This window comes from Falco cherrug, chromosome 8, assembly GCF_023634085.1.
Source record: "Falco cherrug isolate bFalChe1 chromosome 8, bFalChe1.pri, whole genome shotgun sequence".
Classification (NCBI taxonomy): Eukaryota; Metazoa; Chordata; class Aves; order Falconiformes; family Falconidae; genus Falco; species Falco cherrug.
In genome coordinates, this window is record NC_073704.1 from 53,921,381 (window position 1) to 53,938,491 (window position 17,111).

The window sequence follows — 17,111 nt, forward strand, 5'->3', positions numbered from 1 at the left end:
CCTGCACCCCCAGGACACTTGCTGCCTGCCCAGCTCTCCTAGATATTGTTCCTTGCTTTTTCCTGCATCACAGAAGGGCTTCGCCAGGTCAGGGGAATTTTCACCTCTCCCAGCCTGCCTGTCCTCAAGTACCACTGGGCTCCCTGCGTCTTCAAGGGAGGCTTCAACCCATCTGGCTACTAACCGTTTTCTGAGCCCTGTTCAAAGCGTCTGCCAAGGAAAGCAATTAGCACAGAGAAATTAGCGCCATCCATGACATTGGGTACGGATGCATGCTGCTTGCTGCCTGGCTCACCACTGAGTTAACTCAAGAGAGCAACTCCGCTGCGGAGCACCGCAGGTAAGAGCAGCCACAAAGCCACAAAGCCCAGTGTCGGTATGCAACCCATCCTCCACCACCACCGTCCGTGTGGCCTCCCAGCCCACTCGGCACGTCAGGACAAGTTCCACCCATCGGCTGCAATGCTGCACACCTAGTTTATCACCTGTAGGAAACAGAAAAACGGCGTGCCTCAATAATAAAGAATTCGATCTTGCCTAACCACCTGTCTGCAAAGCGTCTTGAACAATGGGCAGTGGTAAGGGGAGGGAGGCAAGAAAATACTGGCGTCCAAGGGTAAATTCCCGCCCTGGCAATGCAGGAAGGGCCGGCAGTGGCCTAGTGCTGTGATGAGCACCATGGAGGAGCCCAAGGCAAGGAGGACCTGCTCACCCTTCCAGGCTCCGGCCAGCCACTCCGGAGGCAACCATCCTGCTGGAGGAATGTGTCATGTATCATTTAGCTGTCATCTAGATAAAAGCAATTTCCACCACCACCTCAGGACCGTTGTTAAGCGTATCTGACACATCTCAGCTCTTTTTCCATTCAAATGCCTCCTCAACCAGTTCAAATATAGAAGCTGCCTTTCACGAGCCCTAGCCTATTACTCATTTCAAAACCACTCTGGTTACAAACCTCGCTGCGGATTTGACGGAGCCTTCGTCCATTGTGTGTTAACCATCAGATACTTGGCACACACAAGTTTCCCAAGCTCCTGATACAAATTTCTCCAGCACCGATAGCGTGTGCTCTTGTATCACTACATGAAAACATGGAGAGAAAGGCTGAAGCTGTGCAAGGATTTAAAGATGCAACAAGCAGAGGAAACATATTTGGACAAATTTAGGTATAAAAATGAGTTGAGCCGCATTCAATAGGATCTAAAACTGAATTCCACTATTTGAGAACAGCATCTCCATTTCTATATAAAACCTGAATTGTTGATTGTTCAGCTTTTCCAGGAGCCAAATGATGACGGTCCCTCCACATCTCCTCTACATTCGATCAGGATGAACAGGCATTTCTCACCTTGAGCTATTTATGGTGAATGAAATGACAAAACGGGGACAACATCTGTGGGCTTCTACAGTTGATCAGTTTAACACCACAGGTAAGCAAATTTCAGCTTGGGAGTGTTCTGTTTGTTTGGGGTTTTTTAATAAATTACTTCAGCCCACAGGTCAAGGGAGAGCAATTCCTGTTAGTTAAAACGAGAGTGAAAGTGCATTGCTCAGTCTACCAGGGTGAAGAAAGAGGGCAAAGAAGGTCTTTCAACAAAGAAGAGGAAAGACTTAATTCTGACTGATTATCTTTGAGTAATTCTAAACAGCCATCGGATTTATAAATAGGATTTAATCCAACAATTCAGTCTTCCAGAAAAACTTCATAATTTTCAAAAGGACCATTCCAAGAACAGTTCTAAACCTGCCTCCCTCCGTAATGCCGCTTGGATAATGAAAGACAAACAATGCATGTGAGCACATCAATATGAAAAATTGCTGAATTGGATCCAACTTGAAAAAATATGTTTATAAACTTCCAAATTACAAACATCCAAAATCTCTTCTGTGGTCACAGGTTAACAGCTTCTTTTAACCATCATTACTCTGTGAAAACTGAACACAGCTGAATTTGAGGAAAAGACACATTTACAGCATCACCCAGCACATTAACAAACGGTGTTCAAGTGTCCTGCGTGGTTTTGCCTTGCACAATTTGACAAATGTTTGCCAAGGGACTATCCCCAGCAAAGGAATCCTTACACACGAATCTCCACCTGGGAGGGCAGGATAGAGGTCTTCTAGGCCACCAGAAGAACGTTTGAGTTGAGAGGTCTACATAAATCAAGGCTTCAGTTTTTTCCATCAAACTTTCCCTCTTTCTTAACAACTTCTTTTGAAAGCGCCGGCAGGAACTCTTTAATCACAGAACTGCAGTACGACTGATGTCATCCCCTTTTTTAAATTCACGTGTGTAAGGCTGTGCATATGAAGGCTGCTGAGGAGAGACTGTTCTAGCAATAGGCAGAAAGGCTGGTAGAACTCTCAGCCTTCTGGAACACAGCTCACAGCTAGATCCTATGTCACAGCAGATACAGAAATTTTTTCTTTGGGAAGTTCTAGCCTTACCGAGGTAACCTGCCCTGACCCAAGGATATTTCCCTGGCTCTCCTGGGTTTTTCACATGTGCCTCTTAATTTTGCCTCTAGCTGAAAACCCGACCCACAAAATGAATTTTCTCCAAGGTCACGCACTCCTTACAATGCCTTTATTTGCCAGTTGGTGAGGTATTTAAAAAAATGAAAACTTCTTAATTGTGAAAGGAGCTAATTTCCCATTTAAATGTAACAGAGAACAAGAGGAGATGCAACTAGAAATCTAATCACAGGTTCATAGCTAAACCACAAGCCTAGCAGCTTTCTTTTGTGCCTTGAAGGTCCCAAGCACTCTCTTTGCAAAGACAATATATGGCACATCCAAATGCAAATCTATTCCTCTCTTTATTTCTATATTCAGCTCCCTGGCTGACTACAGGGAGGCATGTGTGTGCATTCAATAGGTCCTCCTGCTTCTTTAAATAAGTTTAATAATACCCTTTTTATTTATGGGAGCCCGAAGTACAAAGGATGCAATGCAGGAGCTCTGCAAAAGCGGAGAAGAAAAGAAAAGCAAACTAGCTGAAGATACAGACTGGCAAGGGCTCAGTAATTCAATACTGTTGATTCTATAGAGACCAACTGCTGTTATTATGCACCGATTCTCTGAGGAGGAAAAAGCCCCACAATTATGAACTTGTAAAGCAAAAGAATCCGCACGTCTCTTGTGTAAAAGCAGAATTTGCTAAGAAGGCAGTTTAGTCTACCACACATCTCAGACCTGCTTTCAAATAGTTTTCTCCTGGTGACTGCGAGCAATCGACGTCTCTCTACACTAAAGTTATGCTTTTTCTTTTTTTTTTTTTTTTTTTTTTTAGGAAAAAAAAAAAAAAGAAAGCAGAAGCAGCAGAAGAAGGGGAAATGAGAAAGCCAGCCCCCGGCCAGGGCTGGAGGGCTGGTGTCACTGCTCCAGCTGCCAGCACCGCTCTCCTTCACCCGCTCCGGCCGCGCACACATGGGCGCAGCGGCACCCCGCCGCTCGAGCATCACCGCCGCGGCGGGCACCATTAAAGATAATACAAATGACAATCATAACGTGGTGGTTTTTTTTAATATTCGGCTTATCCCGGGTCGCCCCAGGGGCGCGGGGCTGGGACCCGGGGCGGCACAGCCTGCCCGCCCGCCCCGGCTGGCTCCCGCCGCCGCGCCCCGCTCGCCCCCCGCACCCCCGGCCCCCCGGGCCCCGCGCTGCCGCCGCCGCTACCTGCCAGGGTCTTGTGCACCGTGTTGCCCATCGCTCCGCTCCGCGGCGCGGCGGACCCCGGGGCGGCCCGCGCTCGGCAGGGCCATGGACAGCGCCCGCCTCCCGCCGCCGCGCCCGGCCGCACCGCCCCCGCCCCGCCCCGCCCCGCCCCCGGCGGAGCCGCGTGAGCCCGCCCCGCCCCCGCCCCGCCCGCCCCGCCCCGGCTGCGGCAGCGGCAGCGGCTCGGCCCGGCAGCGGCCGCGCTCCGCCCCGCGGGGGCAACAGCGGGGGCGCGCAGCCACGGCAGGGCCGGCCGCTGCCACCGGGCGGCGGGGGCGCACGGGCCCGGCGAAGCCGCCTTGTGCCTCTCTCCGCCAAAACCGGCGTCGGTGTCCCGTAGGGGAAAAAATCAAAGGGTCGGGAGAGCGGGAGGGCCCCGCTGGCAACTCCAGCTGCACCCTCGGGATAGACCTTCCCATCGGCAAAACCTTCCCAAAGGGACCGGGCCGCTCGGGGGTCGCCGGGGGCCGCCGCCAGCCCCTGTCCCTGCGCGCCCCTCGCTGCCGGCGGCCCCGGCGGGGACACCCCCGCCCAGCCGCAGCGCTGCCCCCCGGGCACGGCGGTGTGGCGTTAGCGGCCCGTGAAGCACAGCGACAGCGGGGTGACAAGGGACACCCCGGCCGACAGCTGGAAGCGTGCCACCGACCAGATTTGCCTCACAATTTCTCTCTCCCCCGATCCCACGCATCCAAGCCCGTTTCTAGCCCCACCAGGGAAGGGCACGGGCTTCCTCCTTCCCTCTTCCCGGTCACGTCCGTGCTGCTGCGGGGTGATGCTGCCGAGCCTTTCTTCCCCCAGCCAGTCTTCCCAGCTTGAAGGGTGGAGAAATGGGAGCATCGGACCTACAAAATGCGCTGCCACCAACCTGCGGTGCAGAGTGTTCGGGAAAATCCACCGTGTCCCTTAGCAGAAGTTAGGTCTGGGGACTATCACATGTCCTGGGACACAAAAAAAAGTGGAAGGAGGGGGAGAGCCAAGGACCGACAGCTCAATGGCCTTGCAGAGCTCAGGTGCTGATCTATTGTAGGGAAGCGAAAATAACAAGCCTTTAATCTCCAGATCACGTTGAACAGGTCAGGTGTGGCTCGGGAGATGAGAAGAGACAGAAAAAGCCAATTTCCAGTATTTTTTTGCTATCATATGGATGTTAAAAATGGGATTATTGAACGAGACACTAGCAGCTGTTCTTCAAAGCGCTTGCACCCATCTGCTGTCTCCTTAGGTTAGCTATATGTCTCTGGTGCCCTGAGCTGCGTGTACACCAGGCAGGAGCTGGCAGAGGGCAGGAGCCGGCTGCAGCACACAGGGAGCAGGGGAGGGGAGCAATGTCATCTCACGGACACAACACAGAGGGGAAAGTCCTTGTTTCACGAGACAGCGGGGGAACGGGAGGCTTGGGCTAATTCCCCGCTGGTTTCCCTCAGCAGGGAGTGGTAGTTGTTATTTTAGGGCTTAAATGAGCCTTAAAAAGCCAGAGGCAGTAGAGGGGCTCTCAGCAGCTGGGTCTCTGCGGCTGCCTGGGGGGTACCGGGGCAGCCCACGTGTGTGCCATGTGTGGGCTGTGTGCCACCTCCCCGGGGGACGCGCCGTGGCCATCCTCCCACACCCCGACCGCACCAACCCAGAGATGGTCGCTGCCTGTCCCAAGGGTGTTCCAGCCCTTCCTCCTCCCCAAAACCAAGGTAAAAATAGAAGACAATAAAATGGAAGTGCACATCCTTAGGACACGGAGGCAGCCTCCAGGAACGCAATCAACACTTCTACTTTTGGCATTGTAAAAATGTAGAGTTTGTTAAAATAACCCGCTTCACATAATGCGAAACAATAAGCATGAGAAATAGTTCGGTGAGGATGACTTCACCCTCCCCAGAAACCACACTGAGAAAGTACAAGCAAACCAGAAACCGACACTGTGTGGGGACTGAAAGGCAATGCAAAGTCACTGCTCAGCCTGGAGAAATGCAGCAAGGAAGCCAACTGTCCCAACCAAGGAAGCACAAATGAAAGCTCATTAGCATTTTAAAATTCTTTCTGCTCCAGCAAGTTTTGATAACTATCGATAACACACTTCAGTAATTTCTTCTGCAAGCCTGACAGATGGCTGCCTCTCTAAAGAAATCCCCTTCCCTCTCTCACCCCCATTTTGATCAAGGGACAGGGTGACCTGCATGTGCGTGTTATTTGCTTTGGTATCTGCATTTTCACCTAAGCTCCTTCCTAGTATTTTTTATTACTAGATCTTAAACCATTTTGCAGACAAGGTGAGTAACATTATCCTTACTTTGTAAGTGATGAAACCAGGGCACAAGGAACCCAGGAGACACGTACAAGTTCACCCCATTGGCCATTGGCGGACTTGGGAGCAAAGCTGGGCAGCAGAGGAGCCACAAAACACTTACCGTGTTGGATCCAGCTTAGAATGGTAGAATCATTTAAGTTGGAAAAGACCTTTGAGATCATCAAGTCCAACTGTTAACACAGGACTGCCAAGTCTACCAGTAAACGATGTTGCTAAGCACCACCATCTACGCATTTTTTTAATACCTCCAGGGCTGGACACTTTTAGCCACACACACTGTATTGCTGCTTCTCCCTCTCCGTTTTCTATTGCCCCCTGTAAAAAATTCACCTTAGTGGGATCAGCACAGTAAGATCAGGATAATACCACGCAAAGGAGAAAGTCTCTGGAAGGTGTTTTGTATTACACTGATACCAGACATCTGCTTCCCAGCTCACTTTAATCACCTCTAAATCTTCCTGGGCATGGATGTGTACCCAGGCCTTTAAAATATAGGGCAAAAAAAGAAAAGAAAGAAAAACTTCTTTCTGAGTGAAAAATGGGATGTATTCTACCTGAGGTTTGTCACAGACAGGGGTATGATGCAAACCCTCCTATAGCCACGTACACAGGCCAGACCTCTCACGAGAGGGTATGGGCTGTACTGACTGCGAGCAGTCACGTGAGCACACTCGTATAAATGAAGTGTTTCTGGAGATGCAAATAGCTTACAAAGCTAAATTTCCACTGATTGATACTAGCATGAGGTGTAACTCTCCTTACGGCATCAGACTGGTTGCATTGTCTTTGTAAGTCTCTCAGGGGCTCAAGTTTTGGGGGGTGAAAGACCTTACGAGATAGAAGGTATCACCGCTAGCAGCTGCCATTCTTGTCTATGTAACAGATGGCAGTAAATAATGACAGACTCATCTCTTTCAGCAGCAGTGAGATAAAACGCTGGGAAACCTGTCTGTCTTTCCCCTTCAGGGCAGCAAGCCCTCCTGAGCTTGGGCAGAGCAACCTCGGATGCCCGGTTGTAGCTGCAGTGGGGCGCAGCTTCTCTGGCCCGCAGAGCAAGGCTGCAGTTGCCCCGCTGCTGGCTGCCTCCCAGCAGGCACCAGTTCTATGCCTCCACTCTCAAACTGGCCCGTTCTGTCTTGTTCACAGCTGAGCTCCACTGAAAACCTGGGGACCTCCCTAAATCTCTGTCTTTTACTGAAGACCAGATTGCTGCTTGCAGACGTTTCCCTCCAGAGCTGTGTATAACCCCGCTCCACAGCCTGGGGGCTGTCACCTCTCACTCCGGTTTCACACCCCTGCACTGTCAGTTCTTTTTTCCTCTTCTCGGTGACTCTGAATCTGAGTAGACATTTGAAGCACCCATTTCTCTTTCAGCCCCATCTGTCTGGAGCTCTGAGACTGTCCAAACCACTTCCATTTCCATCACATCTCACCTTGAAACCTCCCTTTCCCTCCCCTACTTGGCAGGAGCTCCCTGGGAATTCTCAGAGACTGCAAACAAAAGATACCCTGGAAAAATACGTGAGTTGACTGCACAAGCCTACAATGCTCTTCCAGCATGCAAATACCACCATGTCTACAAGAGTGCAGTTACTCCGACATGCACACCAGTGACATGCGATACATCTTCTTCAGCAAGTACATAGCCAGCGTGGATGCACCAAGCAGTATCATGGAAATAATTCCTTCCTACTGACACACGCACAGCAAAAAGCTCGTTTCAGTAGCTGTCCTGAATGGCGTTATGTGCTTCCCCCCCTACAGAAGTCACGTTCCTGCCAGCACCTTGTCTTTCCTGCCCTCATCCTACCGGCTGAAGTGATTGTCCAGGAGAGAGCAGATTTGACTGATAAAAGCACATGTTACTCGTCTCACAACTTCCCAGCTTCTGCAACTCACCTATGGAAGGAGAGTATTAATAAGCCTTACTCCCACTTGGAGGGGGAAAAAAAAACAACTGTTCCCTGAATTCCCATAATACACATTTAAGAGGTATTTGTTTAGGAGGGATACGTGTACAAAGCGTCCTCCAGCACCGCGCAAAGCCATCCTGCCACCCACGTCTTCCAACTGCTGAAAGCAATTACTTTCCTCCCCTGCTCTCAGCACTAGTACAGGATGCGCAGGGTCTCCACAGGTCACGCACAGAAACTGGGTTTTACAATTTTTTTTCCTCTAAGAAATCAAGGGAAGCAGGAGTTTCCAGCACAACAGTAGGAAAATCTTCCAAAGAGCTTCTTGAACTGGCCTTGACTACGCAGCAATTGAAGCTGTTTCCTGATCCAAGTCCTTACTGCCTGCTGGACATTTGGCTGCTGTGAGGCTTATTTACCCAAAGCAAGGTAGATTAAACCTCATTTTCTGGGAGATAGGGCAGAATGGTGCCGGGCTAGAGGTGACCCATGGGATCTGATGCAGACAGGGAAATGCAACCCGCAGAGATGGACCGGTCCCGTCGTCAAACAAGCCTTTCGTGGCTTCAGAAGAAGCAGTGACCATCTGCCCTGACCACACTTCTATATTCGAAGTGCAGCAAGTGGCTATGATATGCGCCAGCCATGCAGCATATGGAAAAGTAGTCTCTGACGAGATACCAGAGCAACTCTCAGCTGGAGAACACGTGGGCATTCCTGGCAAAAAGGGCTCCGCGATGGATTCCTCAGCCATGGGAATTACAGACCAGGCAGAATGAGGAAAAGGAAATGGTGAAACCACAATGCAGCAAAACATGGTTCAATGTCACTTGCACAAGCCACATCCCAAATGGCTTTGGTAAGTGCAGCCACACAGTCCCCAAATGGCAGCAGAGGCAGTCCGAAGGGCAGCAGCCGGGGTTTCAGTGAGGACAAGGTGGCTGCAGGGAGGGGCAAGGAGAACGGAGCCAGCAGAGAGGAAGCGGCAATGGGGAGACCCAGTGAAAGCAACTTCTGGGAAGAGTGTAGTTGGGCGATTGCTCTGCCACGTTGTTAATTGCTTTAGATAAACTGCACTTTCTCTCCAGAGAACCCAAAAGCACCACCTTGGGTTGTTCCCCACCCATTCCATGGGGCATGGGGAGAAGAGGGGATTGTGGCAATGACAGAACACAGGTCCAACCCTGCAGCCCTAGGGGCACCAGCACCGCTGGGAGGTGCTCCCTCTGCTAGTCCCAGACAACTGCCCTTTCCTTCAGCGGGGGCAGAGGGTGGGTTGGGCCCATGTAAGGAAGAATTTCCAATTTAGAAACAAACAGAGGCAGTTCCTATTATTGTTAGTGGAATGTCAGCATCTCTGGTCCCAAGCACCACTGTCAACAAACAGGCTCACAAACGCTCCTTCAGCATCAGCCAAAATAAAATCCATGAAAGCATCTATAACTCAGCATTCAACAGACACATAACAAGCTCTCCTTTTTCTTTTTAAATCCAGTCTTGTCCACGTAATTTTAACATAAAGGAACTGGCTGTGGGCTGTGTTATCAAATGAGTCATCATTTTATGTGACAGTGTAATATGATTTAGAGAATTCTTGGCACACCAGTATGGATTATGCATTATAATCTCTTCATTTGGACTGTTAGTGCTGTACAGCAGTGACTGGAGCAGGAGGGAAGAGCAGGTTATCTGAATTACAGTCCTAGCTCTGCTCCTGCCTTGCTGTGTGACCTTCACAAATTGGTTACCCTCCTTCTGCCTTACTTTCTTCATCTGCAAAGCAGAAACGCCTGTGTCTTACAGCAGGGCTAGCCAATGTTTGCAGGAGATCTGAAGAACGTTACATAAGCGCACATTATTATTTTAATAGGGGAAGAAAAGCTGAAAGACTTTGTTTCAGATGCAACAGGCTGATCTTGGGAAGTACTATCAGAACCACTAGGACACAGTCTCTGGGTGCTGTACACCAGCCACAAGCTAATTGGAGATAACGAACGATTTTCAGAAACATGAGGAATAGGAAGTGCTTACAGGAAACCTAGAGCTTTGCAGACTGGGACTCTTCAGAAAATGAGCATAATTTCTAATAAACATTGATATGCAGAAGATAAATAAAAACCCTTGGGGAAACTCCTCTCCCATCCCCCAGACACTGCATGGTGATGTAGTCTTGACAAGCAATATTGGCTCAGCAGCCCTGGAAGTGAGACCAGCTATCATCTACTGACAGGGAAGCCCAGGCAGGGGCAGCTGGAGGAGGACCTGCCGCCTCCAGGGCAGAGGCTGCGTTTGGCAGTCAGGTAATGATCCATGAGGATGATGAGCAGCCACCCCGGAGGAAATGGAAGCGTGTGTGAGTCAGGAGCTGTGGACACTTGTCCACTTCAGGCTGGACTAAAAGTACCAGATTCCGTTTACCCAGTCCCACTCGTCAGAGCGGAAAAGTTTGGGATCAGAGCGTGCTCGGGAGATCCAAACAAACAAACCCAGAGCCTAACATCTGCAACTGTTACTCCTGACCCCCCTAAGCTTTCCGTTCCCTCTGTTTTTGGTAAATATAAACTGGCCCCTATTTAGCAAAGGGTCGCTGGGCAGGGAGGAGACCGGGTACCCATTTGCAAAGCTACCCCGTTCCCTTTGGCTAGCTGCCTTCTGAGTCCATGATGCCTGGCTTTGTCTGTACCATTCACGCAGCCCCTGGTCTGGTATTAGCAGGGAGTGTTTCTACAGGCAGGGAGGATGCATTTTGTGAGCCACAAATACCACATGAAGAATTTTGGGAGACGGAGAAATCCTCCCCAGAGAGAAAAAGAAAACCATCCAGAAGAAATGAAAAAAGCATAATCTACGTTCACTGGCAGGAGGGTTTCTTCTGAGCTTTTTAAAGAGCAGCATGCTGCTGCCAAGGCAAATCTGTCAGAATCGGGACACAGATAACTGGCCTTTCCTGGGGCTGACTGACACCCAACTTCTTCCTAATCAAGGAGGAGAGGATGCTGTGACAGACAAAGCAGGCAGACAGCAATGGTTGGCCTATGGGAGCTCTTTGGGGAAGGGATGACAAGCGAGAAGACAAACATAGGATGTCTGTCCACGCTTCGAGCTCTCTCGCCTGTTACTCATTTCCCCAGACAGGGCAGTGACTGAAAGACCACTTTTAAATGCTGTAGATGATAATATTTTACATTTTAGGAGCGCATGGGAAAAAAAAACCAAACAACCAAACAAATGTAAACCCGTGTATACTACCTCCAACACCTTCTAAACATGGGACCAACTCGCTAAGTCTCTACTTGGGAGTTATTCTCCTGAAATTAAATAGGAAAAGCAGGCAGGGGACATTGGATAGTGCAGAAAACTGTCAAGGAAAAAAACATCTCTCACTTTCTGCTTGACCTTCCCAATCTTTTCACACATAGTGTAGCAAAAGGGAGTTGACCCTTGATGGCTCGTAGTTAATTTATAAGCAGGAAGCTCTGTGCTCCAGGGATGCCTGTGCTGCCGTGCCAGCTGTCCAGGCACAAAGCTGTGGCCTGAGGGGCTGTGGGGGAGCTCTGCATGGGCCAGGGGCAGAGCACTGCCCACCAAAACCCTGCACCTCTGCTCGGCTGGCCATGCCATGCCGGCCACACAGGGACTGCGTGCGGCCACCCACCAGCACATCAGCTAGGAGGAAAAACGCTCTCAGGGGCCAGCGAGGCAGATAGAGCATCCACATGGAAACAAGCAAAGGCTTTTGTTCTGCACACCTCCTGCATTTCATTCAGCGCACCCAGCACAAGCGAGACGGGAGATGAGTCAAAGCTCTCACATCGGGTGAGCCTCTCCAGGGGCTCAGCCGTGGTGCTCCTGGTTACAGTGAGATCAGCGCCTGCCTCGCCGCAGCTCCGCGCAGTGCCGCCTGCATGCTCACCCCCACTGCTTGCACGCTGCGCTCAGCGAAGGAGCCCGCAGCCCACCGCCCATGCCTGCTTCACCCAGAGCTGCCAGGGAGATGGACTCACCATGGCATTTGCCTGGGATCGCAGAACCACCCGTGGGGATTTATGGAGAGAACCCAAACGAGCGCGAGTGCAGGCTCAGGATGTCCCACAGCCACTGTGCTGCTCTTGGCCTGGGATCCCATCAGCCCACACAGGCACTGTAGGGACTGCCATGTGATCTAACAGTTCTTCTCTGGTGGCTTTCCTAGAAGAGATAGTCCCCAGGCACAGCCTCAGCCAGCAGAAAACATGTCTTTGGCTGGGGGATTCAGGTTTGCCTTTCCTGTGGGCTCCTCCTTTAGCTTGCCTCAGGGAGGCGGCCGTGCAGAGCATCGTTTCTGCTGGTACCCCAGTGCTGCATGAAGGCCACCGGACTGGGCAGTGGAAGGACTCTCTGGGGAACAAACATGGTAGCTTCTCAGGGCAGTTGGCTACTGAACCATCCCCTCCCTGCTCAGAGCATCTCCCAGAAGACCCCTGTCACAGAATAGGTTCTTGCAGGGCCCTTCTGCAGCACCTGTCTCAGCTCTAAGGTTGGTGCTGACTCCCACCATCAACACCCCTCCTCCAAAACCCACCAGTGCCGAAGTGGGGCAAAGCCTGTCAAAAAGTCCAGCCAAATCAGCACAAACACAGCAGAGCACCTTCTGAGCAGAACGGCAGGAAGAGGCAGCAATGGGCACAGTGGAGCAAAGACTGGGATGGACAGCAGAAGCTTACAGCAGCGTTGCCACCAAACACCCTGTGGTTTTAAACCAGAACCCATGCATTGCTTATGTAAAAAAGCCCATTAGGCTAGAGGAGAACCCAAATAAGAGAAACGCACTGCACTTTCCTTTAACTGTGAACACATCGGAGCAGCGTGAATGTTGTTATTCCCTTTGTGAGTTCTAGCTCTAGCCCTCACAACAAACATTATCTCCTGTTTTCCACAGATTGTCCTTCTAGAGCTGTGGCATCAAATCCTGACTCCATGTGCAAAACACTGCTGCCTTTATCCCTAGCCCCGAGAACATGAAATCAAATGACAAAGAATCCAATCTCAGCTGTCTTCTTTGGGGCAGAACAAGACATGATTTATAGATTTATATACACACATGCCCATCTATTCATCCTCTTAGCAAACAGTTCATGAAGTGTGCCTTAAGCCTTTCTGAATCGCGCAATTCTCTGCTTAGACAATCAATCCCTAACTGAGAGTCTGCAGGGAAAGACATCATGTTGCTGGAATGCTGCAGAAGCTGTTGCATATACTGTTCTCTTTGTTGAGAATAGCATCTTTGCCTTGGATATATTTTTTTTTCCTCCTTAGCCATTTGATTTCATGAAATGGGGCCCAGTTCCAGCAGGCAAGAAGAACATAGCTAGATTTTGCTTCTCCTTTCCTGAAAGGCTGAGAAACCAGATTTAAAAAATGTGCTTAGTGGGCGTTTGGTGGGACGAATTCTCTCTCATAGTTCGGCATTTTTGAGATAGAGAGAGAGAGAGCAACAGTTACATTGCATATGGTGCTTGGTTTTCCTGCTATAGCAGGTAGCCTAGAGAGTTGCCGCTTCCCCTGCCATGAAAAAGATCATAGGAGCTGTTTTAATTAAAAAAAAAAAAATCTGAAAAAGGCTTCAGGTTAGACGTTCTGTCAGAAAGGCTCAGTGCAGAATTTTGTAGAAATTCATCCAGTGCTTGCATGTAATGGAAAGCAAATTATACCTTGACAGCAACCTAAAGGGCAGGTAGCTCTCGGGGGCATGGCCTCTCTCATTCTCTACAGTCTAGCACCAAACACAACAGGGATTCCTGGTACATGGCTGGGGCTATTGCGCACTTGCTTATAACCATAGTAACAATAATAACCCTTCTGAGAAACATCTGATTTGCCTCTCATACAGACTTCAAAACCAGATGTAGCTCCTGTGGACAGAAGATGGATGACAGCAGGATCAAAGTTTCTACACACATTTGAGTCTAAGGGCATCATTCAGCATTACTGTCCTTGCAGAGCTGGCAGAAAGGACAAATGAGCATCAAGGCAAGTTTGAATCCTTCCCTGTCCTCTGATGCCACCCATGGCAGTGATGGCCCCAGCAACTGTCTGGCCAAGCCTCTCCTCTGCATCCCCATTATGGGGAAAAGGCATTGGAGCTTGGGTGGAGACACCATAAAAACCAAGGGTGATTCCACTGTAACCAGTGATCTTAAACCACTGCAGAGTAACTGGTGTGAAGACCTGGCTGACTCATCACACCAGGCATTTGCACACTCAGTTTGCAGGAACACAGACAGGTGGAAATCTCCCTTTGCTGCTGGGAGAGGGTTAGGAGGTCGTCTACGGAACAGACAAAAGGAACAAAACAGAAAGAGTCCTAATGAATGACGTTCCTGTTTCCTTGCATTCTTATTAGAGAAATAAAAAGTGGAAAAAACAATTGCCAAGATGTGCTACTTCTGTAGAATTGTCTCCAAATTAAATGCATGTCCATGTTCTACAAAGCATCAGTAACTACTAAAGTCTGCTGATTATTTTTAGCTGCCAATTTTATAGACTTCCCAGGAGATACTGGCCTGAACCTGCTATTTCAGCTATTAAATAAAGAGAGAGAATATTTATATTTAAAAATCCAAAACACCCCCATAAGACTTAACAACTTAGACTGAAGATAACAGCCTCATAGCCATGAAACATGGTTTTAAAGAGACTCCAATAAATAGCTTCAGTTACCAAATCTCACCTCTGTGTTGCATATGCTAGGCAAACTCTTTCCTCTCCATTCACAGGGAAGCCCCTTTCCACCAGCCAGTTGCAGAAATCCATCCTTTTAACCAGCCCACACCTCCGCATCACCCGGCTTTCTGCTGTGCTTCCACGTGGGTCACGCAGCTCCTGGCACAGGGCACCTGACAACACGGGCAGCGAGTGCATCATCCCAGCTCAGCTCATAGCACAAACATCAGTCCAGAGCAGTGCCAGCCCTCCTGAAGATCAGCAATAATGCTGGGGTAGCTGTACAATAAGCCTAGCAACTGTTTTATCAGTGACTTGACTTATGTCTATTTACCTCCATTTTAATTTTTAACAATTTCTTGTAATGAATCCCAAGCCTGAGACTAACTGCGAGGGCAGGGAAGTTCCCCAGAGCCAGTTTCTGATGGCAGTGCATGCATCCGTGTCTGTGTGCAAGCGTGCAGAGAGGAACCTGCCTGCCGGTTCGAGTTCCCTGTGGATACCATCAGGAGGGCTGTCTGTTAAGGCTGCACTCCACTCAGAGGGCTATGTCCCAGCGGGCACTGAAGACCATGAGCTTGCACCAGTTAAGACCCTACACCTGCATCTGGTCAGTTTTTCTCCCATATACAAGACCGAGGTCTGAATCTTGATGCCTTTTCCTCTATGACGTGGAGCAGGATACAGGATTTCTCTCTTCCTTTGAGGCACTTTGAGAGAGGCAGCTGAAAGACAACTACTACGGCACCACGTGGATTTGGGGATGTTTACAAAACTGCAGAAATCGGAGCTGTCTAATAGAGGGAGAACGCTGAATTCATTACGCCCCCAGATTGGGTTTGGGCTCAAAGAAATTTCAGATGACGAGGATATTACGAAACTTAAAAGGACATTAAAGCCTTTCTTTTGCGGTGCCAGAGGACCAGCCTTTTGGCTTGACATTCAGCCCTTCCCTTTGAAAAGGCTGAGCCCCATCCCAGGCTTTGCATGCTCACAAACAAGGACAACGCTGGCATGTCACAGCGCATCCTCGCCTTGTGAAGCGCACACCAAAGCCAGCACGAGGGTGAGAGGTAACGTAGGGGCTTGGCTTTTCCCAACGGGCCAGCCCCAGTGCGTGCCAAAGCTGATGTACAGTCCTGGCAGCTGACTTTCCCAGGAGAAGGGCTTGGCAACGTCTGGAAAACAGCTCTTTCCAAAGCAACTCACACAGACAGGAGAAAAATGAGGTCTCCTCAAGCAGCAACATCTAAAAAATATTTCTGTAAGTTTTTTAATAGTTTTTCCCATTCCGGGGCTCAGGTAGCACATCCAGAGCAGTGAGGTGAGCTGCGGCTCCCTGAGGAAGCTTGTCACATTGGCCAGGGAGGACTCGGCGCGGCTTCCTGGGCTGAGGTGTGAGGTGATGCTGGGACACCTCAGCTGTGTGCACGAGTCGGGATGGATCCAGAAGAGCTGCCGCTGCTACCCCTGGATGTGCTAAGGGATGGGGATGTGCATGCAAGTGAACTGAACTGTGCGCTGGCACGGGGCTGCGCATGGCTGTCTGGACCATCTCAGCCAACTCATAGGTCTCTCTCAGAAGCCGTGGTCGAAGCTCTGCAACTATAGACTTCAGCAGCTTCTTGAATGAAAGTTGTGCTAATGGGCGTGGCACGGGAGAACCATTCAATCCCTTCATCTTCCAGCTAGTTCAGCTCTTTTACTCTTGGACCAGCTTCACACTGGCCAGCAGGTATGTGGCTCCAAGTCCCTTGGTTGTGGCAGACAGCTTTCTTCATCACACACCTATTCTGGCTCATGTCACTGGTGGGATCCTTTGGCCTGGACTGGGTTTGCTCAGGGTAAGAACTACACTGAGTTTTCAGATTAAACCAACAGAAAATCTGTCATTGATTTTCCTATGGCCACAAACTCACTCTGTATTTTAAAACCACATCTATTCTGAATGGAAGGACCCATTCAAGCAGTGCACTTTGTTACTGAAGGGTTTTATTTAAAGAAAAGAGGAAGCAGCATCTATTATATATCTCTGTGCAGTGAAAAGTAGGCGATGTCACACAATACTTGTGATACCTCTAGGTATTAAAGACAACGGTTTGCTAGACATCATCGTCTTTACTGCCTGGCAAGGACTAAGCCTGCTGCCTTCCCTATACTCTTGGCTTACACTGGCCCATCCATCACCTGCCTTTTTAACTGGCAATGATGAGGAAATTATGCATGTGAGCAGCCATGTGCACCACAGGGTGTAATTCCTGATGTCCCACAGCAAACATTTTTCCTGGTGCTAGCAGGTGTTTTAATCTTTCATCTGGACTTTTATGAACAGTGCTACTGGGTATCTCTTTCCAGCTGCTCCCACTATCTAGCTGTCAGCTGCGTGCCAGCTGAAGGAAAGGAAAAAAAAAAACAAACACCAAGGAAGGTTTCTGGGGCATCTGAAGCAGCTCAGCGGGCACTGCCATCGCCTTGCAGCT

At 49.8% G+C, this 17,111-nt stretch overlaps 1 protein-coding gene across 2 annotated transcripts in view; it reads right to left on the reverse strand.

Annotated features, from left to right (window-relative positions):
• The window catches only part of NEURL1B (neuralized E3 ubiquitin protein ligase 1B), a 146,049-nt gene that overhangs the window by 32,047 nt on the left and 96,891 nt on the right, over positions 1-17,111 (reverse strand). Inside the window, exon 1 of one of the 2 annotated variants that reach the window (XM_055719160.1) lies at positions 3,679-3,798. The exons of the other annotated variant lie outside the window; for it this stretch is intronic. Coding sequence (XP_055575135.1) covers positions 3,679-3,709 — 31 coding nt within the window. The 5' untranslated portion in view covers positions 3,710-3,798. Of the gene's footprint in view, positions 1-3,678; positions 3,799-17,111 lie in introns of those variants that run through there. 2 annotated transcript variants of the gene reach the window in all.